Here is a 27672-nt window from a genome sequence, read left to right on the forward strand (position 1 = left end):
TTAGTACAAAGTCAGTTCAGTTCCATTCCATTCCAACATAAGATTACATATTCACAACAAAAACAGAGCACCTGCTAACTCCTAACACCAACACACACAACCCAACTTCCTTCAACTTAATTATTACTAATTCATCATCGCTCTCAACTTCTATACAACTTTTTCACATGTTTCATTTCAAGCAACAGCCTTCTTGGGTTTCTTAGCAGCTGGGCTCTTGATGGACTTGGGCTGCTTAGGCTTAGAAGCCGTGGACTTCTTGTTCTTCTTCGCAGGCTTCTTAGTCGCCTTCGGAGCAGGGGCGGTCGTTTTGGTCTTTTTCTCCGTTTTGGGTTTTGTTGAAGCCTTGGTTTTGCCTGTGGTTTTGTCCTTCTTGCCTGCCTCAGAGAGCTTGTACGAGGCCCTGATCTTGATCAGCTTGCCTCTCGCCGCAGAGTTCTTCAGTTGCAGAGCCAGGGTCTTCTTGAAGTTGGAAGGAAGCACCGCCTTGTGCTTCTCCTCCATGTACTTGGCTATGGCGTAAGGACTGGACCCGCTCTTCTCGTTCAGAGACAACAGTGCCTCCTTTATCATCTGTGCACAAATTTCACAAATATTTAAGAAAAACCCAGAAACAGAAATGAAGAAAAGAAAGAAACCGCGATCTGAAAACCCCGAATTCAAGTACCTGAAAGTATGGAGGATGAGCAGCGGTTTTGGGCTCTTTAGGCTTCTTCTCCCTTGGGGTTCTCGTCTTTCTCTCTTTGACCGGCTTTTCTTCTTTTTTGGGCTCCTCCATCGCTGGAGCCTCCACCGCCGGCGGGGCCTCAACGGCCGGAGCCTGAACAACTTCTGTGGCTGACATCACGGTTTTTTTTGGTTCTGAAAATATAAAATTAGCACTGACCGACTGACGCCGCTGGAAACTGAACCTATTGGTATTTATATGGAGGGAGGGATCTGTGGCTAAGACGTTCTGGGTTGTGATTGGTTGATTTGATGTGTTCCGGATTGACAAGTTGAGCAGATGAAAGATCTGGAACGTACACGTGGAGAGAAAGTGGGATGTCGGATTTCCAGCGTGGCTTTGGTTTTCTTATCGAGTTTGATTCTGGTGGGAAAGAGTGTGTGAGTCTGTGTTTTCTTCTTGTTCTTGTCGGCAATTTTCTGCGGGTGTGGTTTGTATTTCGAAGTGAAATTTTGAGAAGATTGAAGAACAGAAGGTGTGTGTTCCAATGTGGGTTGAAGGAGGAAAAATGGTTTGCATTTCAGGGGGATATTGAGGCAGGAAATACTAACAGTTTTTTTTTTAAAAGGGGAAGAAAGAAAAACATGTTTTTCTTGGTTTTGTCATTTTAGCTTTTTTGTAATTAAAATTGAAAATATAAGATCAGAGATATTGAAAATGCGGGAACGTCACTTATCTATTGAACTTCTCTTTTAAATAAAACTAGCTTCTATGCACGCACTTCCGCGCTTGCGACAAGCTTTTAAAAAAAAAAAATTTTATTTTAGAATAAAAAAGATAATGAGTAGTTGTGTTCCATAAAAATAAAATCTATTATCTGAATTTTCTTTTATTTTTATTTTTTTAAATATGAAAAATTATGAATTTATTATATTATCCTCATTTAATTAATAATTTTAATTCTTAATGTTTACATTAACTAAGGGCATTTTCTGGTATTTTAAATATTTCATCATTCTCTGACTTTTGCTTTATATATATAGATAAAGCAACTAACATAAATAGGAAAAAGAAATAAAAACAAAACCTCTATGATAAATTCTTATCTTGATAGCTCAAATTTTTGTGATGTTCGTATTTTATTTAAGAAAAAAGTAATGTTGCATTTGTTTCCCTAAAAATGCTTGCAGAATATCATGGAGTTAATTAATTGTATTTTTTTTACAAATATAACATTGTAATTTTTGTTTTTCTGAATCCCAGAAATCACCCAATCCGCTTTGGGGATCAGATTCGAAAATGGGCCCGACGCCGAACCCTACAATCTTTGGGGAAATTGCCTGTGTCAAATGCAAAGTATTTGTCTTCTAGAATTTTCAATGGTGAAAATAGTATGACAGAACACCCCAAAGTCCACCAATATTTTTCACATCCCAATCAACAATTATAAATATATAAGCTAGTCAAGTTTTTACATGACAACTATTTTTTTATGCGATTTACATGACAGCTATGTTTTGCTAAATGCCAAGACAAACGAACTTTATAATATTCTGATCATAATTTAATATGCACAACTTCAGAATCAAAACAAGAAAGGAGACAGAAATGAAGAGGGAAAAGAAAAGGGGCAATTCTCTGAAGGAAAGTGCACAACAGAAAAAAAAAAATCATACCATCAGACTTTTTATATAGCATCTGCGGTTATCCGTGTTCCTCGATAAAAAAACCATGTAGCCTACATCAACCTAAAACTAAGAACTCTGTATATGATCTAGGAAGAGATTCCCTATGTTATGCATGCCTCTGCTACGTCTTAAAAGGATCAAAATCGGAGGATGCATCGAAATGAGGCATGGGTATATCCTATGTTCATTCTCTCAGTTCAGCATGAACAGATAATTTAAAAGGAAGAACGCTGACCAGTCGAGCACTTTGGTTTGTAAATACAAGCAAGGGAAATCAATCACAATGGTCGGTCATAGCATAAACCTCTACCGAAAAGTATTCAATTTGTCAAGACCAATTACATCCTAACCTAATATCCCTTTGTTGACACACAGACGCAGACAATGTACCTTCAACTAAGAACAGTGGATTCAGGATCCTTTCCTCCACTATCAGAGAAGTCATAAATGGCCGACATTTGCTAAATCAATCACAATGATCCTAAAAATATAAGGCCCTACCGAGAGGTATCAGATCATCAAAACGAATTACATCCTGAGCTTCTACCTGACTGACAAAACACAATGTACCTTCAATGGAGAACCAAAATAACACACATTCAGTATCCTGTCCTCGGTTTTCAGAAAAATCATAAATGGCCAGCATTTGCCAACAGAGAGCTTAGAACTACAGAGAAAAAAAAATATATTCAACCATTGAAAGTCCAATATTATCTTGATGAAAATCACAGATAGTCAATTGTTGGACCTTAAAAACTACTCAGCAATAACTAGTTGTCACCTGAGAAACAATGAACTCTAACCTGATCAATCACTTGTGCTCCTCGCAGGGATCCCCCACAAAATAAATCCTTTATGAAATTGAATATAACTGGACACCATATGGCCGACTTGACCTGATCAATCACTTATGCTCCTCACGGATAGACACCAAAACAAATTTACTTGATTTTTTTTTTATTCCAAACAGCATCAGCATCTATCCCTCAGATAAACTGAACATTAAGTTATACTAGACCTCTGGCAGAACAGTTTGATGAAACATGGCAACAATGTTCATGAACCACTATATCCATGCCAAATACAGCTAGAGAACCTGAGCTACATTTCAATAAAGAAAAAAGGACCACATAACATCATACACACCACCACCTCATTCACCCATCAGCAAAAAACAAGAATGTCATATAGAAGCCTACCCTAATATAGAAAAACCATAGAACTCCATAATACATGCATATTGTCTCTCCATTTAAAAAAACCTTCAGGTTCATCTCCATCAGCATGCTTATTCTTATCCCTTGCATCTCCATGAAAAAGGAAAAACCCTAAACTGAAAACCTTTTATCTCCCACAAATCACCGAACTTGATTTCTCTAAACCACAAAATTAACTGTAATCAACAAACAAATGGCCCATGCCATTATTTATAGATAGGGCTCAAAAAAGCATCTTAGCTTCAAAAGAACCATAACAGAGTTCATTGAGTTGTCCATTCCTAGAGTAAGATGAGTAAATCTTTTCCAACCTCTGCCATACAAACAATTACTAAGTTTCTAAGTCAGGGGTCCTTGAAAGACTACCTAAACTACAAACATCAAAACTTCGGAAATCCTACCCAAATTTAACTAAACAGGCAACTAACAAGTAAAGAAGATAGATGGAGAATGAGGAAAAGTAGGATGAAGACAGAGAGGTGAAAGAAATATTCAACTTCTTTCTAACAGCAATCCACTTGCCCATTTTTGATAAATTACATCCTGCGTGCAGATCCATGGCTACCTGATCACAATTAATAATAACCATTAGAACATTAGCATACGGAATTCACAATCACAGATTATAACTCAAAATCATAAAGCATTTCTATTACCAAAAAGTTCTCGAGTCTAAAAGTAGTGGCCTCCTCTATATGAGTGATTCCTCCCATAATAAGATGAATATGGACCAGAATGATACTGCAAAATGAAATTGATATCATCATCATATGTTAATGTAAATGTAAAGTAAGTCACAGTCACGTAAGCATTAATTGCTTACTTCAGGACCATAATAATCAGGAGAGTAGAGACTACTGCCAGCTCCATAAGTATCTAGAAGATAAAGCAAATTAAGTGAGTAAACTGGCATAAAAGTTAACAATATGGCAGCCCAGGAGAAGAGAGGAAAAACAAAGGAATGCTGAGCATAAAATCCATACCACTATAATGGTTTCCACGGAATGAAGCTGTTGGATCAGTATAATCCAACCGTGGGCGACGTCTACTAGGCTCCAAGTAATCATAATCATAGTCCTAAAGGTAGCACATATATGATAAGGATGGGCATAAAAGGCTTAGAGAAGAACAAAATGTTATCAAGGGAAGCTTACTCTCATATGAAATGGACGTTTTATTCCTTGTGTGTTATCATCATAAAAATAAGGTTCATCAAAATGACCCCCCATTGGCGGTCTGTCAAAATGACCCCCCATTGGCGGTCTGCCAAAATGTCCTTCTGGAGAATATGGAAGCCTTCTAGGAGGAATATGCATACCATAGCCTCTATCAGGGGCACCTGGCCAGGGTCCATCTATGTAGGGTCTTGATGATGAACCTCCAGCAGATGGATAATGACCACCCATGAAAGGGTCCCTTCTCCCCCCTGAGAAACATAACAAAATCAGTAAGATACTTTTGGTGGGAGGGGGAGTTGAAAAACTACAAGAAATGATTATAAGCACAACAGAAACCTCGTCCATGAAACTCATCATATGGGTAATCAAAGTCATATTCATTTGGGAAACCCATCCTGCCAGTTTGACCTTGTCCACCATGATAGAAATGTCTGTCACGTTGGAAATTTGCACGGTTGAAATGATGTCCACCGCGACCAAAACCCCTCCCTGTGAGCAATATAGAGTAACAACAAGAAAATGATGTGCAAAGCAAAATGAATCTTCAACCAAACAAATAAACATATATCTTACCGAATCTTGGAAAGATACCACTACCACCACCACCATCACCACCAATTCGAAATCCACCGGCCATTCCACCCTTCACAGCCTGAGTTTTAGGCAAAGGATTTGAAAGTCTTGCTTTCACTTTTATCTAGAATTACAAAAACCAACATAAGTACCAAATTAAAATAGGTAATGAAAGTATGTTATTCAACTAATAATTCTGTGCCATGCAGGACATGCAATCACATCTGAAGAAAACAATGGCCAATCAGAACAGGGAACTAGTAAAAACTCATCTCTTGCGTGTGTGTATGCATGTAGGAAGGTATGCATGTCTGTATACAAGAATTCATGCATCTATGTAAAGCAGTTAAAGAACATCCCTATCCTTGCCTAGTCCAGCTTAAAAAATCAATGTTTATTTATTTCCAATCCAATGTGTCACATAACCTAATCACTTGTTTCCACAGAGACAGACAGAGAGAGAGAGAGAGAGAGAGAGAGAGAGAGAGAGAGAGAGAGAAACACAAGAATACCTTTGAGTTTCCATCTGCCAGTTCTATATTATTTATACCATCAACACAGGCCACAGCAGATTCATGGGTTGAGAAATCAACAAATCCAAAATCTTTCCGCTTGGCTGTAGACATATTCCGTGCCAGAACAATGCGTAAGATTTCTCCATAGCATTTAAATTGCTCCCTAACCTGGTCCTCATCCCAACGAGGTGGCAGGCCATCCACAAATACCGACTTCACTTGGGACATGATCTCTGGGTCAGGCTCACGTAGAGGTTCAGCAAAAGCCACTTTGGCAGTTCTTTCAAGGTGACCAAATATAGCATCGGGCTGTTGAAGCCTCTTGTATGCAAGCATAGCATCACCATGACAAGAGAATTCAACAAATGCAAAACCTCGGCTCAACCCATAATGTTGAACATCTGGGACAAGATTTATGTTCTCAACACCTTCAACACCATAATCCTTCAATTTTTGTTTAATCTGTCATCCCATATTATGATAAAGGAAAGAGTGAACAATCCAGAGAAGCATATATACAAATTTAAAGATACTTATAACTTTATCCCTTTCTGTTACCTATTTACTTATTTGGTTATCTAAATTAATACTGAATGACACTTACAGCTTCCTTTGTCCATGTATTGCAGATATTACCCAAGAACAATGTGTCGTTGTCCTCACTCGGTGCTGTCCCACATCGCTTCCCTCGAATCTGCAGAAGGGTCAATTAGAATGAAGCTTATAAGAATATGAAACAGGAAGGACAAAGAAAAATCCATACAACAGGGTTTTTCATTTCAGACAAAGCACGCCTTGCAAGCTCCTTATTTTCGAACTCCACAAATGCATAACCCTTGTTCTTATTAGTTGAAGTATTCTTGTGTAACCTAACTTCAACTATCCCTCCAATCCTCTCAAAGACCCTTCTCACATCTTCCTCCACAGCATCCCGATCAAGCCCCCCAAGAAAAATTTCTCGTTCTTTCTTCATCTTGCGTTCATTTGCAATGGCTGTTAATTGCTTATCCTCCAATGTCTCAGTTTCTTCTGCAGGATCCTCTGCATCATCCTCTGGAAGTTCCTCCTCTCCATGTTCTCCAAGATCCACTTTCTCACCATACTCGTCCATCTGCTCATCACCATCATACACATCTTTTACACCCTCAATATCTTCTTCTTGTAACCCCTCTTTGACATTTTCTACCTTGTTAGCAGCCTCAACACGGGTCCCCTCTTCATCACCATTATCCATTGGCTCCTCCTGATCTCCTTTCACTGCCACTCCCTCTTTTACATCATAATATGGTTCATTCTCAGAAGACTTTCCAACCTCCCCAACAACAGACTTTTCTGCCTCAACTGGATCATCTTCCTTGATAGGATCCACCTCCTCAACAGGATGCTCCTCCTCAAAAGGATCCTCCTCTTCAACAGGATCCTCTTCCTCAATAGGATCCTCTTCATTTTCATTAGGATCTGGTTCTACTTCCTTGGCGCTTTGTTTGTTTGTTGGCTGTTCAACCTTCTCAACAGCTGGTTCTTGACCTCCAACAGCTGATTCTTCCTTCCTTGAAGGCTCTCCAACATTCTCAACAGTGCATGCTTCAAATTCCACATGGCTTTCCTCCTTTTCAGACTTTCCATCATTCTCAGAAATGGGAGTCTTCTTTGTGGACTCCGCATCCTTGAGATCTGCCACTTTCTCCTTGTTTAACGCATCTACTTTTGCCTTCACCGAACCCCCTGCTTTCCGTGTATGTGATGAAACAGATTTAGCTGATGCCGGTGTATTAGCTTTCCCAGGCGATTTTTTCGCAACTAATTTATTCACTACACCAACTTTAGAGGCTGGTGTCACCTTGGCAGTACCAGCTGATGCCTCAGCCTCCTCAACTACGAGTAACCCACAGGTTTAAAAAAAAAATGTCAATAACTAATAAACACCATGCCATCAATAAAATATATCAAGCATAGCGATTCAAAACTGACTTATTCACAACATCTTCAACTTAATTGGTAATAAAAGGTATAAATATCTACACTCCAGTACCTGTACTGTTCTTAATTTCACTAAGTACCAAATTTCATTTTCTATATGCAGCAGCAGTCATAACTTCAGAGGCTAAACCCTAACTCAATAAAACAAATTATTCGAAGTTCGAAACAAATCAACACATAACTAATTCAATAGCTACCTGATGATTTTTGAGAGTTTGAAGCAGTAGGGGGTGTAGTCTCCGTCTTCTTGACTTGCTTAGCTCTGTCAGCAGCAGAGACGCGTTTCGTCTCGACAGTTTTAGGAGCGGCCGCTTCTAAGTCCAACTGAGAAGCCGCGGGTTGTGATTTACCGGCGGTTTTCCTGGCCGGCGGTGTTTTCTTGCTGGCCGCCGATTTCGGAGTGTCCGCATTGCGAGTTCTCATGCTGACTATACGCAGCGGATAGGTAAGCAACTGAGAGAAACAGAGTTAGGGCTTGGCAATTGTAGCTTGGGAATTTGACTGTGAAATGGCGGAGCGCGGTGGAGTTTTCAGTTTTGTGAAGCAAATAAGCTTCCGTTGAGGTGTTTATAGGGAGCTACGCGCTAAAGAAAAGTTCGCGAAAATAAATTGTTACTAATTTCAATTTTCTTTTTCCCTCAACTTTGTTTTTCAATCTATGTGTCGTCGAACACGCGCGCGAACATTGTGTCGTCGAAAAGGTACTCGGAAGTAGAACAGTTAAGGCCGCTTCATTTCTCAGCAGCGCCACTGAAACGGTGAGTTTCGTTCGTAACAAGCGGCGGCGAAGCGATGGGTGCCTCAGAATCCACACTCTCAAGCTCACAGGTAGCTCTGCGTTTTAATCAACTTCAAATTTTCTTTTCTCTTTTGAATTCAATTTCATTTACAGTATCAATTTAATTTAATTATGGTTGAAGAGGCCAGCCGATGAAATCACGACCGTGTCTGAGCGGTCAGAAGTCTCTGATCCCGTCTTAGAAAAGCTCAAATCCCTCAAAATTGTAAGTTTACAATTTCCTATTTTCAAATTATAATTAATTTAGGAAGAAAAAACAAATAGTTAGGGTTTAAGTTCATCGGTGTTTGGATTTTCTAAACGACATTTGAATTCACGTTTGAGTTGTTTCATTGTAGTCGACGCCGATACTGACTTCACCCCCGGCTGAGGGTAGCTTGACTGACATTTTAGTGAGGAAACCTTCGTCGTCTTCTGTTTCAAGTAAGCTGCTTCAGTGATTTATAATTTTCGGTTTTGATGCAAAAAGGAAAAAAACAGAAGAAAAAACCCAAAATTAAGTTCTTACAACGCAATTGAACTAGCTAAGCCCCGTGGTCTGTGCATTGTGTATGCTTCAGAATTTTCATTTCTGCATCTATAAGTATATGGTTGTAATTTTGTAGATGCTGTGTCTTTCTCTTTGCAACATTGATACTGATACATATTGCCTTTTGAAGTGGAATTCAATGCTCTGTTATGAATTGTCACTGCAGGTATTGTGAACCCAAAAGTGCTATTGGAACTCTTCTCTATGTACCGTGATTGGCAGGAAGAGAAGGTGCAAAAGATGAGCAAAAGACAGGTTTGTTTTAACAAGATACAACATTCCTTGTTGAATTTTGAGTTTGTTTGACATAACTCTAAGTTCTTTATGGTCCACACGGGCACTAGCCGTTAGTTTTTGATGGCTGGAGGGGTTACTTCACACAACCTCAAAGTTGAGGAGACATTGAATGATTTTAAAATGTAGGAAGAAAATTAGAACTCGATTCAGGGTTTAGGGTATTCTTCCTATTTCCCAAAGACATTGTGATGAATCATATTTTCAAAGGCAGTAGATTGATCTTTGGCCTGTCCTTATGCATCTTCCATCCGCCAACTTCAGGCCTTCTATTTGGATCACCATGGAACAAAGAAATATGCGAGGTTACTTATGTAATTGGATCTTGTCTGAGACTTGGTTCATTTGATGTTATAGTGGATGAAATAATATCACAGAATTAAAGGGATCAACAGTTTAGTATGATATCAGTTAACGACTGCCTTAACGAAGATGTTTCCATGAAATTCAAGTATAGCTCTCTGTGCAGTATTAGCCAGTGGTATGAACTTGGTGAAAATCCAACATAATTGCACACTGTTGTTATGTCTTGCAAATCGGAAAGTTTTATGTTTGGAACAATTTATGTGTTTGCCCTTGCTTTTAAGAAGCCTGTGTTGCTTATGCTGAATTTTGTGAAAGGCTGGCAGCAAATTAGGAACATTGACTTGTTTTTCCATCCTTTCTCCTCACCTGGAACTACGTAAACTTGATTTGTTGATAATTGTTGCAGGAAGACATAGAAGATAAGATAGAAGTAGCTGATGCTTTGGCTGTTAAACTTCTTCAACGTTTTAATTATTCAGTGTCAGCAATGAAGACGTCTTCGCAACATTTATCTGAAGGTAATTGATATATGTTCTACCTAATGTCTGGATGGACCTAGAGTATGGTGAAATTAGTTGTACAGTATGTGTCCATTATAATTTTCACATCAAAACCTGCTCTTGCCTGTATACCTTCTTATGACCTAATTTACTCTAACTTTATCTTGGAATGTGCATGCAGTTCATGCATTGCAGGTGGAGATTGGGGAGCTTAAAGGAAGACTGACAGAGGTAATTAGTAACTGTGATGCACTGTGCCGGAGAATATCGGTGGAAGGACCAGAATCCCTTAGGTCATCTGTCAAGCCATTTGCAGTCGGCACTGCCGACCAAGAATTTCAATCAAGCTCATCTGATCTGCAAAGAGATCTAAACGGAAGTCTACCTTCTGCCGAAACCAAGTTAGACTGACTTAGCATCCATTCTTTCTTGTACAAAAACCTTTGTTGATTGTGATTTATTAACATTTTCAATGATAACAAAAGTGTTCCTGTTGGCTCTCCTCCCTCCCATACTGAAGATACAAATGTAAAGGGGCAGGGTAGGAACAAGACAAGTCCCACTATACAACACACTTTAATTTTATGTTTTTACTTGTTCCCATCGTTCTTGGCTTAACCAATAAACCAAGAAACAATCCACGTGAGCAACTGCCATCACCGACATAAAACTTTATACAAAATTAACTTGTTTTAGTGAATTACTGAATCAAATTATTGTCAAATGAGAGGGATCAGATCCAGCAGATCCCAGAGAGCTTTCACTATTCAAAACTGTCAAGCTCCAGAGCAGAAAAAATGAACAAAAACATAAACTGCAACAATAGTTCAAGTATAGAATTGCTGAAATTGAATGAATGAAGTTACAGAAAAATTTAAAAAAAACAACCCTCAGGACAGAGAACATTGAACAATAAATTACTGGAACCATTACCAAACTCTATCACCTCTAGAAAACCATTCAACTAAGCCACATTATATAAACTTCAACCCAAATTGAGACCAGAGAAATCAAGGTTGTTGCTGAGCATCCATGTACCCAGCATCAACGAGAACCTTCTCCCTCTTGGCCAATTCAACGTCTTCATCCACCATCATCTTCACCAGCTGCTGAAAACCAACCTTGGGCTTCCACCCAAGCTCCTTCTTAGCCTTTGTAGCATCCCCTTTCAGATTATCGACCTCTGATGGCCGCAAGTACCTCTTGTCAATCAGCACATGGTCCCTCCAATTCAAACCCACATACCCAAACGACGCCTCCAAGAACTCCTCCACCGTATGCGACTCCTCCGTCGCCACCACGTAGTCGTCAGGCTTCTCCTGCTGCAGCATCATCCACATCGCCTCCACGTAGTCACCGGCAAAACCCCAATCCCTCGACGCCTGCAAGTTCCCCAAGAACAACTTGCTCTGCAACCCGACCTTGATCCGACCCACTGCCCGAGTGATCTTCCGGGTCACGAAATTCTCCCCCCTCCTCGGCGACTCGTGGTTGAACAGTATCCCATTACACGCGAACAGCCCGTAGGCCTCGCGATAGTTGACCGTGTACCAATGCGCCGCGCATTTCGAAACAGCGTAGGGGGATCGGGGGTGAAACGGCGTCGTCTCCGATTGCGGAGGCGGGGTCGCCCCGAACATCTCCGACGACCCGGCCTGGTAGTATTTAATGTCTGTGCGTCCGGTGGCTGCGATGTGGGAGCGAACGGCCTCGAGGAGGCGGAGGGCGCCGGTGGCGACGACGTCCGCAGTGTAATCGGGGATCTCGAACGAAACGGCGACGTGCGATTGGGCGGCGAGGTTGTAGACCTCGTTGGGGGCGATGGTGTCGATCCAACGGCGGAGCGACGACGCATCGGTGAGGTCGGCGTAGTGGAGCTTCATGCGGGCCTTGTGGGCGTTGTGGGGGTCGATGTAGATGTGGTTGATGCGCTGGGTGTTGAAATTGGAGGACCGTCGGATCAGGCCGTGAACGTCGTAGCCTTTGTTGAGGAGGAATTCGGTAAGGTAGGAGCCGTCCTGGCCGGTGATGCCGGTGATGAGCGCGACCTTGCGGGGCTCCGGCGGATCCGGGGCGGAGCCGTTGGGGGTGGATCCGGATCTGGTGGTGTCGGTCTCGGACGCCATTGTCGGGTCGGGTTGGTGAGGAGAAATGAGAGAGGAGTGAGAGTAGAAGTGAGATTGTGCAGAGGAGGGTGTAGTGGTTTTGAGAGATTTTAAGAGGAAGGGAAGGAGGGAGGGATCCAAGCCTGGTGGCTTGGTTGGACAGGAACGCGCTTCTAGCGGTTTTACTGTTGGGGTGGCTAGTAGAAGGGAGCCAGCTGAGTTGTCGGTGGGGGACCCACAGCACGATAGTCAGAAGGGTGCCAAATTTCTAACGTTTTTTAAAATTTCTAATCTTTGATTTGATTTTTATACGAAATATTTAATTTTGTTGAGTTAATCTAGCAAATCAGCATAATCATATTCTTAAACCAAAATGCTACTTGTACCACATGGTAAGGGTAGCATTACTCTTTTTTTTATATTAAAAAATAATATCATCGCATGGTTTTGTTTTTTTTTGTTTTTTTACAAACAGTATGGTCAAGCAGCTATACTAATTTCCAAGTGGGCGCCTAATCGTTGTGCTTCAGCTATGTTTTTTTTAAAAAGTAAATAGTATCGCCGTGCGGCTATACTTAATTTTTGATTTATTTTTTAAAAAATAGTATAGCCGGGCGGCGTTATTGGTTTTTTTTTTTAGTCTTTTTTTTTTGGGTCAAGTTTTTAATTGTCTTTAATAAATAGTATAGACGAGCAGCTATAGTCTTTTATATATGTATATGTACGTACGTATTTTTCAATAATATATTGGTGTTCTATACACGTCTTTTATTTTTTAAAAAGCAAACGTACAATAGTCGTATTGTACATGTACATATAAATTTCTAATGTTTTATACATGTACTTTTTACAAAAATTTTAGTAAGACACACAAAATTCACATATTATACAAATAATTCTCACATATTATTGAATAAGAATAATATATGTTATAAAAATTATATATTGTGGCCGATTAATATTTACTTTGGATATATTGAAACTATTAAATTAATATCTATAAAGTACAAACTAATGCAACTAGGTGGGTCATTTTTTATTTATTTTTAATTAAATAGTAGAGCCCTGTGGCTATACCGTTTAAATGTAATGTATTTAAATAGTATAGTCGTTCAGTTATACTACGATTTTTGACACGTGACGCCTAATCATCAGAGGGTCCCTTAAAAAAAAAAAATAGTACAGCTGTGCGGCTAGACTTCGTGTTTTTTTTTTTTTTAAAGACTTGTCTTGACACGTGGCGCTTAATCGTTGGGGGACATCTTTTTTTTTTATATTAAAAAATAGTATAGCCAGACGGCTATATGCAGTTTTTAAAAAACAAATTTAAACAGTACAGCCGCACAGCTCTACTTATGTTTTTTATTTTTTTATAAACAGTATAGCTAAGCGGCTATACTATTTTACACGTGGGCCCTTACACTCTGTGTGTCAGCTCTATTTTTTTATATTAGAATTACTATAGCCACACGGCTATATGCAATTTTTTTTTCTTATTTTTTTAAAAAATAGTTTAGCCGGGCTGCTTTATTGGTTATATATATACTAGCCTCTCTGCACGCGCTTCCGCGGATGCGAGAGGTTTTTTTAAAAAAAAATTTAAATTTATTTTAGAATTAAAAAAGATAATGGATATTTGTGTTCCATAAAAATATGATCCATTATCTGAATTTTCTTTTAATTTTAATTTTTTTAATACGAAAATTGTGAATTTACCATATTATCCTCATTTAATTAATAATTTCAATTCTTAATGTTTGCATTAACCAATGACATTTTTTGGTATTTTGAATGTTTCACCATTCTCTGCCTTTTGCTTTATATATATAGATAATTATCTTTAATAAATAGTATAGACGAGCGGCTAAGTCTTTTATATATATATATATGTACGTACGTATTTTTCATAATACATTCGTGTTCTATACACGTCTCATGTTTTTTAAATAGCAAGTGTACAATAGTCATATTGTACATGTCTGTACTTATTTCTAATATTTTGTACATGTATTTTTTATAAAATTTTCAGTAAGACACAAAATTCACATATTATACAAATAATTTTCACATATTACTAAATAAGAATAATATACGTCATAAAAATTATATTAAAATATTATGTAGTGCCCAATTAATATCTACTTTGGATATGTTGAAACTAGCAAATTAATATATATAAAGTACAAACTAATGCAACTAGGAAGGTCCTTTTTTTTTTAAAATTAAATAATATCGTTGTGCGGCCATTCCTTTTAAATATAATATATTTAAGTAGTATAGCCAGCCGACTATACTTTTTTTGACACGTGGCGCCTGATTGCTAGAGGATCATCTTTTTAGAATATATATATATATATAATACAATCGTACGGCCATACTTCTTGTTTTTTTTTATTTTAAAAAAATAGACTTCTCTTGACACGTGGGGCCTAATTGTTGGGGGGTCCTCATAATGTTACTCTTACCACATTTGTATATCACATTCTCATACAACCTTATGTGGCAGATGAGGTGGACAACCACATCAATTAAAATTAATTTAGCATTTTTTTCTTTTATGATTTATTGACACTTTTTAATTAATGTGACTATCCATTTTATCTATCACATAAAGTGATATGAGAATGTGATATACAAATGCGGTAAGAGTAACATTACTTAATTGGTTAGTGCAGCAGTCTCACGAGTTCAAATATCATCAATCATGAGTTCAAATATCATTAATAATGAGTGTTTAATTAAAAAAAAATTGTACTAAACCATTATTCTTTTGGTGTCAAATTATTACAAATTCAAATATCAAATATAAATGCCAAGAGTGGCTAAGGATATTTATTTCTGCATTTGAGGTCCTAGATTTGATGCCCCCTCTCCCAATATCACACTTGTATAAAAAATAAATCAAATATATACAATTAAATTTTATTTGTTGAGTCTTATTTTACCCTTTTTTACGAGCCTTTCTTAAATAAATTTCGAGATTGTTGGAGTCCCTCGACTACATGCTCCGTCAACCAAGTATGGCGGTGTCTTCACCATCTTCTTCAAATACTGATTGATGATTAATTGTGGGTCAACTCAATAGCCTCCAATTTGGCTATAAAAGATACAAGAAAGGGAGATGCTATGGACAATCGCCTTGGCCCTTGCAGTGGTCCATCTCACGTGAGCGTAGGGTAAGCATGCAATCCATTGCTCACTTAAAAATCCATTGGGGTAATGGTCTCAGCTTACTTATATTGGGCCAGATGTGGGGGATGCGGCTCGATGGGCAAAATATTAGCTCCATAGACTCTCTATTTTTTCTAAATTAAGATAAAAGAGTATGGTTTTTTTTCACACATTGTCAGAGTGTCATAAATATTCGAATATGAAATTACTAATTTATAAGTTAAATTTTTTTTATTATTGAGATATATCTTGTTGGTCAATTTTTATTTTCTTTTGACAACATAATATAACAAACTCGAGTGAAGTGGAACCGATGAGGTGATTTTAAGGAAAATTAAAAAAAAAAAGTTAATATAGAGTCTTTTTTTTTGTCAGGATGGTAAAATAATGCTATTGTAATTAATTCCTATCCGTACAAGTCGGAAAGGCCAGGCCAGGCCAGAAAAGCACAAGCGCATACCATACGCCAGGCGTACCATAGGCGTGCCGCGTGCGCTGTAAAACACCAAATAAGCCGTCATAATTGAAATCGGAAAATTAGGAAAATGGAAAACGAACAAAAAACTGTCTCTCGAACCTCCCAATAAATACAAAAACACCACCACACTTCTCATATTAAGCAAACGCATCGGCTTCCTCTTCTCCTCTCGGTATCAAAATTAGGGCATTGCTCTTTGTTTTGCAGCCTAGGGTTTCGAGAAGATCTGCACAGCCAGATCGATTACGATTTTACAAATCTTACATAGCTATTTTTTAATCTAGGATTAGTAGGAATTTTATATCGGTAAATTGAAGCGGGAAGGGTTTTTGAGATATGAGAATGAATATGAAGCGGTCGAGGATTTCAAACTCAGTTTCTTGGGCTGCCGGAGCCAATCTTTGTCAGGTATAATCGCAAAATCTTAAAATATTGGCTTCTCAGTTCTGATTCTGAACCACCAATTTGTTTTAGGTTTTTTTTGTTTCTTCTTCGTATTGGATTGGATTGGATTGGAGGTGGTTCTGGATTTGTTTTAACCTTATAAGATTTTATTCGATTCTTCTGTTTGGCAAGTCAGAAAATACTCCATTAGTTTTCCCTGTTAAATTAATCACAAAACCATACCTGTCAACTTGATTGATTAAAGTTTGCTTCTGTTTATTATTTTTAATTATTATTTATTTAATAAATCAAATCTGGATTACATTCGATTGGCAAATTAAAGGAAAGAGTGGATGCTCATTTAAAACCATCATAAAAAACTCATTGAAAATTCATTCTGTTGTTAAGCTACTTAATTAATTGTGAGTCCAGAAATCTGGGCAACAAAATTATACAACAATGACATTTATTACCAAAAAAAAATATAGAGAGAAAAAGCCATTGCAATATTGGCAGTGTGACAAGAGCTTGAATAAACGAAAAGATCTCGACACCAAATAATAAAAAATTAAACGGAGAGATTCGATATTCATTCTCCTTCAAAACAGATTGATTGACAAGAAGATGGGGTGGTCTTAAGGCTGGTCCTTGTGACTTATTTCTTGCATGCCACCCAGTGGTAAATCTGTTGAACTTCTTTAAAACCTATAATCCATGAAGTCCTTCAGCCACATCAATCGATTAATGATCTTATTGAAAGTGTAGTGATCTTGCAGAAAACTCTTTTTTCTATATTAAGTGTTAACAGAGTTATCACAAGAATCAAAAGAATTTAATCTGATTTGGTTGTTATAAAATATTACTTGATGAAGTCCTTCAGACCGATAAATTGATTGATGATCTTATCAAAACTGTTCTGCTGGTCTTTATAATTAGGATCAACAGAATAACTAGGATCAACAAAGTTATTACAAGAATCAGCAGAACTAAATCTACAAAATCTGTTTTGTTGCTATAATGTCTATAATCTGTGAAGTCTTGTGGTGTTATCTTCCACCCGTATTACAACATGTAACACCTGAAATGTGGTTTGACCATCTAACCCATGTTATATAACACATACAAATTCATTAATTACTATACCTTAAAGTATAAACTCGTCGGCCACCACGTGCCATAGTTTGGGTGCGCACTGGTAACAGCATATATACACGTAGTGGCGATGGGTTTATACTTTAGGGTATGATAAATACACACATGTTATAACTTGGGTAGTTCAGTAAAACCACGTTGAGGTGTTACCCTCACATACTTAAATTTATCCAAAACATGTAGAAACTGCTCCATTTTAAGGATAGGATCAACAAAATTTAAGATCAGCAAGACTTACATAAAGTATTATTGAAAGTTCAAAATGGCTTATACTTGGGTGAGGATAGTTGTCCAAGAAGTGTCAAAGGTTCCTGATTAAGAAAATATTGTCGTAATTTGGTATGCTGAAGGTTATAATTTATAATCATATACGTAAATAGTAGAAAAGATTCTCTATCTTACTTATGCCACTGTTTTTTCCTTAAGAGTATGTAATACATAATATCTGAATAAAGCAAGCACTAACTGATTGGTCAGTTACCTGAGCTTGTAGAACCCAAATTTTGATTACGATTGAAAAATCTACTGTGTCTAATCCCTCGAAGATAAGATGGAGTCTTGGAATTTTCTTCTTAACTCATAGTTGCAAATACATATTTGCAATGCACTGCCTAGTGTAGGATATAACGCTAATAGTTGCAGAAAACTAGGGTGATACCATCCAGATACTGGAGTTAGGGTGTGTTCATGTGTCACATAGCCTGAAGATGTTACATATGTGGTGAAATCCATGCGTTTGAAGTCTTCATAAAATGTAAAGCAAAATTGTTCACTCTAATCAGAAATTAAATGCTAAAACTAGGCTTCTGCCTGAGATTCATATAATGGTATATAGCCTCTAGGGTATAAAGGAAAAAGGTTTGGCCTTAGATATCTAAATATCCTTTATGTGTAGAATGCCATGGAAATCATTAATATAAATGTCCATATGATAAAATGCAGAGACAATTAGTGTGTAGGTTTGATGAGCCGTACTGCATATAATGTGGTCAGTCTCTAATGTAGATGCTGCATATAATCTGGTTTTTAAAATATGATCATTCTTTCTTCTTGTTAAAATTATCTTTCCAATTTTTAGTGGTAAATGTTGCTGATTGTTATCATATTCATCTGTTCATTGTGACTTACCAAGTTGTGATTTTAAATAGGTGAAGCTGTTCTCTTCTGAGGATTGTCCTGTTAAAGTTGGCCTGAAATGTCAAGATCATCTTCAAGCAAAGGCATCAAGTATGTTGAATTCAATTCCTGCGGAAAATGATTTCCCCCCTGGATTTGAAGGCAGTTTTTCTGTGGGCAAGTCAAAAGTGGAACTTCCCCACATCCCGAGTATTCAATGGAAACGCCCTTCCAAGGTGTGTAGATGTTAGATCTTTACTAAATTATGATTAATTATGCATGTGATTAGAATATCTGGTCTGTAATCTGAATTCAGGTGTTGATATGTTTATTTTACTTGAACAGTTTGTCATAAGTCCCACCTGGGAAGTAGCAGCTGGCGAGGAAAGTGAGGATGCCAAGGCTCAAAAATCGAGAGAGATGAGAGTGCTTGAAGCAGTTTATCCTCGTTTTTCTGCAATTCCCCCTAAGTAAGCTTTCGACCTGTATCCGGAATTACATTTCGTAGTCTTTTTGTTCTTTTACATGATTAAGCCTGATCATCTTTTTTTTTTTTTTGGCACAGCCCCTCAGTTTCTTTGGATGTAGAGGGCGAGCATTATGATGATAGCCTCACTCCTTTTGTTCCTGATACTCCAATTGAAGAAGAGTCCCCAGATTTACTTGATCTGGAAACTCCAGTGAATACCAATGTAGGTTGTCAACCACCAGTCTTGCACCAAGGTCTGTCGGCATCTGGGAAATCAAATGCTTCTAAATGTAACTCTCCTGGTTTGCAGCAACTCGCCAGTGATCAACCTGTACTAGGAAACTTATTTGATCTTAACGCGGACGTGACTGCTGCTGCTTCAGCTGCATTGACTGCAATCATGAAAAGCACTGAGAAGGGAAGTTTGGTCGATACTGGTTTGCTCATTAAAATTCTTAGTGACCCAAAAATGATCCAGAAATTGAGTAATGAATCCGGACCACAGGCCAATGCAGGACTTGCACCCAGGCCAAAGACATTAGTTCCATCAATTCCCTCATCTCATCCAAAATCTGATATGCAAGGGACTGCTGCAGGTGGAAACTACTGCCCTATGCCAGGTACATTGGGAATTGCTTTGAATACAATCCCTCTTCAGCCAAATAATGTTCAACTATCCGGGTTGAATCGACAAACACCACCGTCTCCTTTGCCCAGCTCCAAATCCAACTTCTTTATGTTGCCTAGCCTGCCAAATCAAAACCAAGCACAACCCCCGCAACCCCCTTTAAGAGCAATGACTCAACCGAACAGACCTCCATTACCGCCATTCTCTTCAAGTGCAATGAATGATCCAAATAGAGCTCCCTTACCACCATTCCCAGCCAACGAAGCCGGACATGTGAAGGATGTGAACTACTTTAAGAACCTCATTATGCAACATGGAGTTGAAATCCAGGACCCATTTATTGCACAAAATGGTAACAATCATAATCACTTGACAGACTTGAAAATGGTTCAAAACTTTAAACCAGGAGAAACGAAACCTTGCAAGAATCGCAAACCTTGCTTGTACTTTAAAAGCTCTAGGGGATGCCGTAATGGAGTTAATTGCACTTTCCAGCATGATATGTCATGCCAGTGGCCGACTGGCAGCATCATGGAGGCCCATAGTACCAAGAGAATGAAACTAACTGGGTTTAATACTGGAAGGATGTGAATAATGGAGCTAAAATCCTGCAAATTTGGCCTCTCTTTACTTTTCATTTTCTACACAAGTTTTGTGCACAGCTTGGGGTAAATTTGAGACCTCGAGACAGGGTAGGTAGGTAGTTTTTCCAATGACTCAGGCAATTTTTTAAGACTAATGAAAGTTACTTTTAAGATAAAGTGTTTTTGTTCTGCTTATGTTTGTTTCTGTGCTCCTAAATTCTCTTCGCACTTTATCTGCACAATTGACGAACCATTCATAAAGGAATGGCCCATAAATGGTAGATCGTGTAATGAATTCTTTAACTCTAGGCCCAAAGTAGAACTTTTCAGATGATTGGTAAAACAAAGATCAAAAGAAGAATTGTAAGTGGTAATATGTTGACAAGCTTTAGTGATCAATGAATAATTATTCATGCATTCTCATATTTTATTTTATTTTGAATGTTCAAATCGTTATTTTAAAGTAATGTTACTATCATCCCCTTAATTATTCATCCTATCCACCTTTTGCAAAAGAAAACTTATTGGAATGGCACCCAAGAAAGAAAGTGCTTGACACTAATTAAGTTTTCATGGAACTTTAAAACACAACATTAAAGAAAATGAAAATTTGTAAGGGACTTGTAGTTCAAGTGGTTAAAAATAATTACCTCTGCACCCGAGGTTGTAGGTTTGATTCTCCCCTCCTCCAATATCGCTTTGTATCAAATTAAAGAAAAATGAAAATGAAATTTTTAATAACAAGACTAGCTAGGGTTTGTGTCCCGAAGGAACATGTGTGGGCTAGGAGACATTCTTGATATTTCCTTCATCTCATTTGGCCACTTGTGAAGATACAAAATTGGTTTGCGGGAGTTGTGTGGCACTCAAAATTAAACCCCAAATTCCAATAAATAGAAGAAAAAACATGTGAACTAAAGAGCATATGCAGGTTTAGATCTCTACTCTTGGTGCTTATGAACCCAACATATCTACCCTACAAGCTAATCTCAGCCGACCCCCTTCTCAACACAATCTGTTCTTGCATCCAAACTAAGCAAATTTATGTGGGAGATCCCCATGTCAGATTCAGAGCATTTTGATTATGCACAAGGTCGACGAAAGAGACTTGTACCAGAAAAGCTTCACAAGCTGACTAATATCTTCCATGCAAATTCAGCTTTCTTCACCCATGTGTGTTGGGATTTTAGTTCTTCATATTCTTCAAGCCTTAAATGTTTTGTTGGTAAAGATCTAAAATGTTGGCTTCTTTCTTACCATTTATCAATTCTCTTGTGTTGGTGGGGGTGGGGTGGGGGCACAAAATAATCCAGTGATGGGAAGGTTAAATGCAAGAATACCTCCTCACCCAATTAATCCACTCATGATCTGTGCTACAATTAAATATACAAAAAAATTATCGCAAACCCCATTCGGACAAATGACAAACTCTATGTGTTAAATTCAGTACCGTTAATTTTCCCCTTTTTATTATCTTTATAGGAACCCTAATTTGGTGTGGATGATGCTCTGATTAAGATTTTTTTGTGATTTATTACGGCAGCGCGGAAACACACCGAAGGCTGTGCTGGGCTGTAGGGAAGTTTTGAAGAAAAAAACAACAATAAAATTATCTACTACAAGAAGTATGCTGCCCTTTGGTTTCTTCATCTCAAAATATGCATTATCTACTGTCTTGTTGTTGTTGAAATTATATGGCAAAAGGTTTTAATAAGGAAAAAAAAAAAATGCGCCTGTATGGCTCACCATCAACTATAAAACTATATGTTTTCTCTTTTAAGAACGGAAAAATATGTTAACCAAATTCTATTATTTTTGTATTTACAACTAATATATAAATGAAACTTAATTATTTATATTTTTGCACTTTGCATTTATGAAGCTTATTTAGTTGATGCCAAGAAATTTTTAGGGATTCACACTACAAATGTAAGATTTTTTTTTAATAAAAAAATCATTAGATTTTAAGTTAAAAATTCTTGGTTCCGTCCTTATACGGCAGGGTGCAAAAAAAATGTTTTTGTGCATCAAAGTACATATGATTGACATGGATGGAAAACTCGATGCGATTAGTTAAGGAGTAAATCTTTTAGGGATGTTTTAATTTGAAGAAAAAGATGATGTGAAAGATTATGGCCTCTTTCGTTGATCACAACATTCTCATGTGAGCTTTGTCCCCTTCGTCACAAGGTTAGGTATTTCCCAATCCTTTTCTCCAAAATAATGCTTATACGAATGGAAATGCAATTAGTTGGAATCTTGGAGATTAAAGGAATGAAAAGGAATTTGTACCCTCCAAATTGTGCATGGACTGTGCATGGCCGTATTAATCAATAATCCATCATCATCATCATTTGATTAATTAAAATCGCATGATTTGATCGTAACCGGGTAAGTGTGATTAGGGCGGGATCTAGTGACTAAAGCGTGATTAAGAGTCTCATAATGACCAAGACCAGCCAAAGTGGACAACGAGACCCACTTGCATGTGCCTCTCAAACGTACAAAAATGGAGTCCAATTAAGCATATGGCGTCACTAATAATAAAGATCAGAGGCTAAAAGCTGGTGGAATACATCTCTAATATCGTGGACCCAAATGCATGATGGCAGGAAACCATTAAAAACAGGTTAGGTATTTGGTTTGAATAACTACTTCTTCTTGCAATCTTTATGTGGCTTTGGACTCTACGTATAATTAATTGGTTTCTTAATCAATATCTTTTTCCATGGCTTTTGAAGAAGACTTTGTGGAGCATGACACTGGTCTGTGGTTGGCACTTGGGGATTAGGGTCTATAATCTATAATAAGAAAAGATAGAGGAGAATGGATTTGTTTAAATAAGTAGATCACTTCCACAAATTATATGAAATAGGTACTTGAAGATTGTACGATATTGTCAAGAAAAAACCAAATAATATTATATAGATTATGTCGTGTGGTGGGTGTCTTCAACTAGGACTAGCACATAAGTACAAAGCTTTGTTTAAAAACGTTGCCGAGGCATGCACTACAACAAGGATTTTTGTTTAGTGCCAACCTTGTGGTTATTAGTATAAACTAATTACAATTAGTAAAAAAATGTAATTAACGAACACATATGCAATACATTTGGAAATTAGATGAAAATGAATTACTCGAAATTAACATATAGAAAATATAATTAACCAAATACTGTGTTAACCAGCCCAACATTCGTTTGAGAGTGATTTTGGATAGGCCAATAATCACTTATCCACATAATAACTTTTAAGTGGTTTTAAGTGATTTTATGGAGAAGCACATAGGAGGTGCTTCTACCCAGAATCATTTAAAATTACTTAAAGTGATTATATGAAAAAACACGTGGGAGGTTTTATAAATTAAAAACAAAACACATAAGTAATTCTGGTCTATCCAAAATCACTCCCAAATAAGCTTCTCAATAATGATAATTCGAACTACTTATCATGTATGAAAATGATACAAATAGTCCTAGAAAGTAGGATAACTTGCAATTATATGGCTGTCATATGTGACCTCCTACAATCCAGAGTTACCATCATGGAAGAATTACATCTCTAGAAAGTTCCATAGCTGTATATATAAACTTATTATTATATATATGTTCATAAGCATAACTTTTACACAGCCTTAATTAGTAGAAACCCTGACTCCAACTCCAACAATCTCCAGGACTGTGAAAGAGTTGGGATTTTGCATTCCATTACGATTAAGTTTTTGCCTTATTATGATAATTATATATCAGTTTATTTATTGAACTATTTGGGTTGAAATTTGCTGAGAAAAGTTATCTTCCCCGTTTACTGGAAATACATGTAAAAACAATATTATTTTCCCCCCCTTCTATTTGCTAACAAAAGAAAAGAGAGAAAAGAGAAAGAAGAACAATGATTTTCTCCTCCGGATTTAAAGTTACGTACCATATAGATATGTTACAAAACCCTTCTCCTTATTCAGGTTATATTTTAATTAAACCAAGACAACTAAAACTATTTCTCAAATTGGAGTTGAAAGTTTGAAATGAATTAATTAAGAATAGGGAATAGAAGATTGAATAGTAATCTTGACCAATATAGTCAATCTTTTCCTTTTATATATATCATGCTAACCACTGTATAAACTGAGCCATAAAACTGTTAAAGGAAAGAAATTGGTCAACTATTGTGATTACCTCAATCTTAGTAATTAGCTAAGTTTACGATCATTACAGCTACTGTGATTTACATACTTAGAATAGATTCCATGCTTAGAATAGAACTTCCATTCTGTATAAATCTTGTACATCATGATCTCAAGGAATCAATACAATATATACAGCCTTCTACATTCTTTCATGGTATCAGAGCACCAACATAGGTGACTCTGTCCAGCACGTCTTCCGCTACCAAAACCAAACACACAAACAACCAACCTACACAACCCATCAACATGGGTGATGAAAAATCATCCGGATCTGAAATCAACATGTCTGATCCACTTATCCTACACCATTCCGACTCACCCGGTCTGGTTCTAGTTTCGAAACCTCTCGAAGGCCATGACTATGGTCAATGGAGTCGCTCGATGCGAATTGCCTTGAGCGCTAAAAACAAACTAGGATTCATTGACGGGACTATCAAAGCCCCAGCAAAAACTGATGCCAAATTCTCCATTTGGCAGAGATGCAACGATATGGTGTTATCCTGGATTTTGCACTCACTACAACCCGACATCGCAAGCAGTGTACTTTACTGCACCAGCGCATCCATGGTGTGGAATGATCTTAAAGATCGGTTCTCACAAGGCAACGACTCCCGGATTTACCAAATCCGTCAAGAAATTGCCGAACATCGACAAGGCCATCTTTCGATTTCAGAGTATTACACCAAACTCAAGGCCTTATGGGATGAATTGGATTCATATCATGAACCCATCATCTGCACTTGCGAAGGTTCCACAACACGTGCTTCCAGAGAAGAGAAGGAGAGAGTCATGCAATTTTTAATGGGTCTGAACGAACCTTATTCAACTGTGCGTGGGTCAATTCTGATGATGTCACCGATCCCAGACACACGTCGTGTCCATGGCCTGATCCTCCAACACGAAAGGCAGCTGGACGTGGCAAATCGACAGACCGGATCCCATGCCATGCAAATCATACGTTCTGCAAACACCAAGGGCGGCACCAACCCAGGCAACTCGGCAGCAGCGGCGAAACCTTCTGGTGCTGGGGACGGAAAATACAGCTCCAACTTCAGGAAGTCTCTAAAATGTTCTTATTGTGATGGAGACACCCACACCATTGACACTTGCTTTTTCCTTAATGGATTTCCTGTAGGCCACAAACTCCATGGGAAGAATGTCAAGCCCAAAAACAAACGGGCTGCTTACACTACTGAAAAGGATCCAACCCCAGGGCCCCACGTCAAATCTAATGACAGCCCCACTTTCACTACTGAAGAATACAATCAACTGATCGCTCTTTTACACGATCGACCTGGTAATTCTCATCTTGCAAATGCAACAGGTATTGTTACATCAACCTGCAACCTTTCACAGCATGTCCCACTTTCAAATTTCTATTGGATCATGGACAGTGGAGCATCAGATCATATTTCGTGTTTTGCACCTTCACACAACACAGTCAATACTCAACATGATTTTGTTGGTTTACCTAATGGCGGGAAAGCAGCCATTAAAAACATTGGATCCATTAAAGTGTCTGACACCTTAACTCTAGATGGTGTTCTTCATGTACCACAATTCAATGTGAACTTATTGTCTGTGAGCAAATTGACACGAGGATTGCAGTGTATGGTGACTTTTTTTGATAAATTTTGTGTTGTGCAGGACGTGAATACGGGGAGGACGATTGGCCTGGGCAAGCAATTTAATGGGCTCTACTACCTCAAAGCCACCCAAAACCCACATCTAGCTCATCATGTTCACCACACCTCCCATCTTTCGTAAGTTTTCCTCTGCTATACAAAATATTGGTTTTTCTCAATCCAGAGCAGATTATTCTATGTCTACACACAAACATGGTAAATCCTTCACTGTTATATTGTTGTACGTTGATGATATGATAATTACTGGAAATGATGATGATGCCATACGAGATCTTAAACACTTCCTTGGCACTTGTTTCAAAATCAAAGATCTTGGACCTTTAAAGTATTTTCTTGGAGTTGAAATTGCACGGTCCAAATCTGGGATTTCTTTTTGTCAACGGAAGTATACACTGGATATTTTGGAAGATGCAGGTTTACTTGGTGCAAAGCCTACAAAAATTCCTATGGAAGCCAATGTTGCACTCATGCCTACAGGGAGTGACCCTCTCAAGGATCCTACTTGCTATCGCAGACTTTTTGGCAGGTTAATCTATCTCACAATAACAAGACCCGAAATCACATATGCGGTGAATACTCTAAGTCAGTTTATGCATGAACCCCGAATGCATCATTTTGAGACAGCACGTCGGCTCCTCCACTACCTCAAAGGAGCTCCTGGCCAAGGGTTATTATTCCCTTCACACGGGCCCCTCCACTTGACAGCTTACTGTGACGCGGATTGGGCACGATGTCCTTTTACACGGCGCTCAGTTACTGGATACTGTATATTCCTTGGCAAGTCACTCATATCATGGAAAAGCAAGAAGTAAGTCACTGTCTCAAGGTCATCTGCAGAAGCTGAGTACCGCTCTATGGCAGCCACCACTTGTGAACTCACTTGGTTGCGATATCTCTTACGGGACTTACAAGTGGAACACAATCAGCCAGCCACCTTACTCTGTGACAACAAAGCAGCCCTCTACATTGCAGCCAACCCAGTGTATCATGAACGGACCAAGCACATTGAATTGGATTGCCATACCGTTCGTGAGAGAATTCAAAATGGGGAGATCAAGACAGTTCATGTGCAAACCAAACATCAAGTTGCAGATATTTTCACTAAGCCGCTACCTGCCCCCTTGTTCCAATCCCATCTTGGCAAGTTGGGTGTAATTGATATTCACACTCCAACTTGAGGGGGAGTGTTAAAGGAAAGAAATTGGTCAACTATTGTGATTACCTCAATCTTAGTAATTAGCTAAGTTTACGATCATTACAGCTACTGTGATTTACATACTTAGAATAGATTCCATGCTTACTTAGAATAGAACTTCCATTCTGTATAAATCTTGTACATCATGATCTCAAGGAATCAATACAATATATACAGCCTTCTACATTCTTTCAAAAACCAGTCAACTTTCATCATGGATTTGCATGTCCTCCATCTTTTCATCTTCATCTTAAGGTGTGTAAATAAATTAATAAATAAAAATGAGAGAGAGAGAGAGAGAGAGAGAGAAAGA

General features: G+C 38.0%; 5 protein-coding genes and 1 long non-coding RNA gene across 6 annotated transcripts; 3 read left to right on the forward strand and 3 right to left on the reverse strand.

Moving 5' to 3' along the window:
• LOC18770894 (histone H1) lies at window positions 1-955 on the reverse strand. Its single transcript, XM_007202562.2, has 2 exons — window positions 668-955; window positions 1-573 (listed from the first exon to the last, which is right to left on the reverse strand). The coding sequence occupies exons 1-2, from the start codon at window positions 842-844 to the stop codon at window positions 178-180; spliced, it is 573 nt and encodes a 190-aa protein (XP_007202624.1). The 5' UTR covers window positions 845-955; the 3' UTR covers window positions 1-177.
• Window positions 3745-8412, reverse strand: LOC18769671 (nucleolin). Its single transcript, XM_020567753.1, has 11 exons — window positions 8016-8412; window positions 6602-7713; window positions 6443-6532; window positions 5836-6300; window positions 5324-5447; window positions 5087-5239; window positions 4727-4998; window positions 4556-4649; window positions 4396-4448; window positions 4229-4313; window positions 3745-4137 (listed from the first exon to the last, which is right to left on the reverse strand). Exons 1-10 carry the CDS (start codon window positions 8239-8241, stop codon window positions 4245-4247), a joined length of 2658 nt encoding a protein of 885 aa, XP_020423342.1. The 5' UTR covers window positions 8242-8412; the 3' UTR covers window positions 3745-4137; window positions 4229-4244.
• On the forward strand, window positions 8491-10831 carry LOC18769902. Its single transcript, XM_007202502.2, has 6 exons — window positions 8491-8646; window positions 8739-8822; window positions 8956-9040; window positions 9313-9401; window positions 10153-10264; window positions 10428-10831. Exons 1-6 carry the CDS (start codon window positions 8611-8613, stop codon window positions 10655-10657), a joined length of 636 nt encoding a protein of 211 aa, XP_007202564.1. The 5' UTR covers window positions 8491-8610; the 3' UTR covers window positions 10658-10831.
• Window positions 11057-12535, reverse strand: LOC18769620 (GDP-mannose 4,6 dehydratase 1). The gene has a single exon (XM_007204312.2). It carries the CDS (start codon window positions 12370-12372, stop codon window positions 11257-11259), a length of 1116 nt encoding a protein of 371 aa, XP_007204374.1. The 5' UTR covers window positions 12373-12535; the 3' UTR covers window positions 11057-11256.
• LOC18771389 (zinc finger CCCH domain-containing protein 6) lies at window positions 16007-20528 on the forward strand. Its single transcript, XM_020569351.1, has 4 exons — window positions 16007-16408; window positions 18685-18888; window positions 18998-19122; window positions 19218-20528. Exons 1-4 carry the CDS (start codon window positions 16337-16339, stop codon window positions 20338-20340), a joined length of 1524 nt encoding a protein of 507 aa, XP_020424940.1. The 5' UTR covers window positions 16007-16336; the 3' UTR covers window positions 20341-20528.
• On the forward strand, window positions 20857-22130 carry LOC109950433. Its single transcript, XR_002272622.1, has 2 exons — window positions 20857-21558; window positions 21877-22130. It is a non-coding gene; the product is annotated as an uncharacterized LOC109950433 (long non-coding RNA).

Source organism: Prunus persica, chromosome G7 (assembly GCF_000346465.2).
Source record: "Prunus persica cultivar Lovell chromosome G7, Prunus_persica_NCBIv2, whole genome shotgun sequence".
Lineage (NCBI taxonomy): Eukaryota > Viridiplantae > Streptophyta > Magnoliopsida > Rosales > Rosaceae > Prunus > Prunus persica.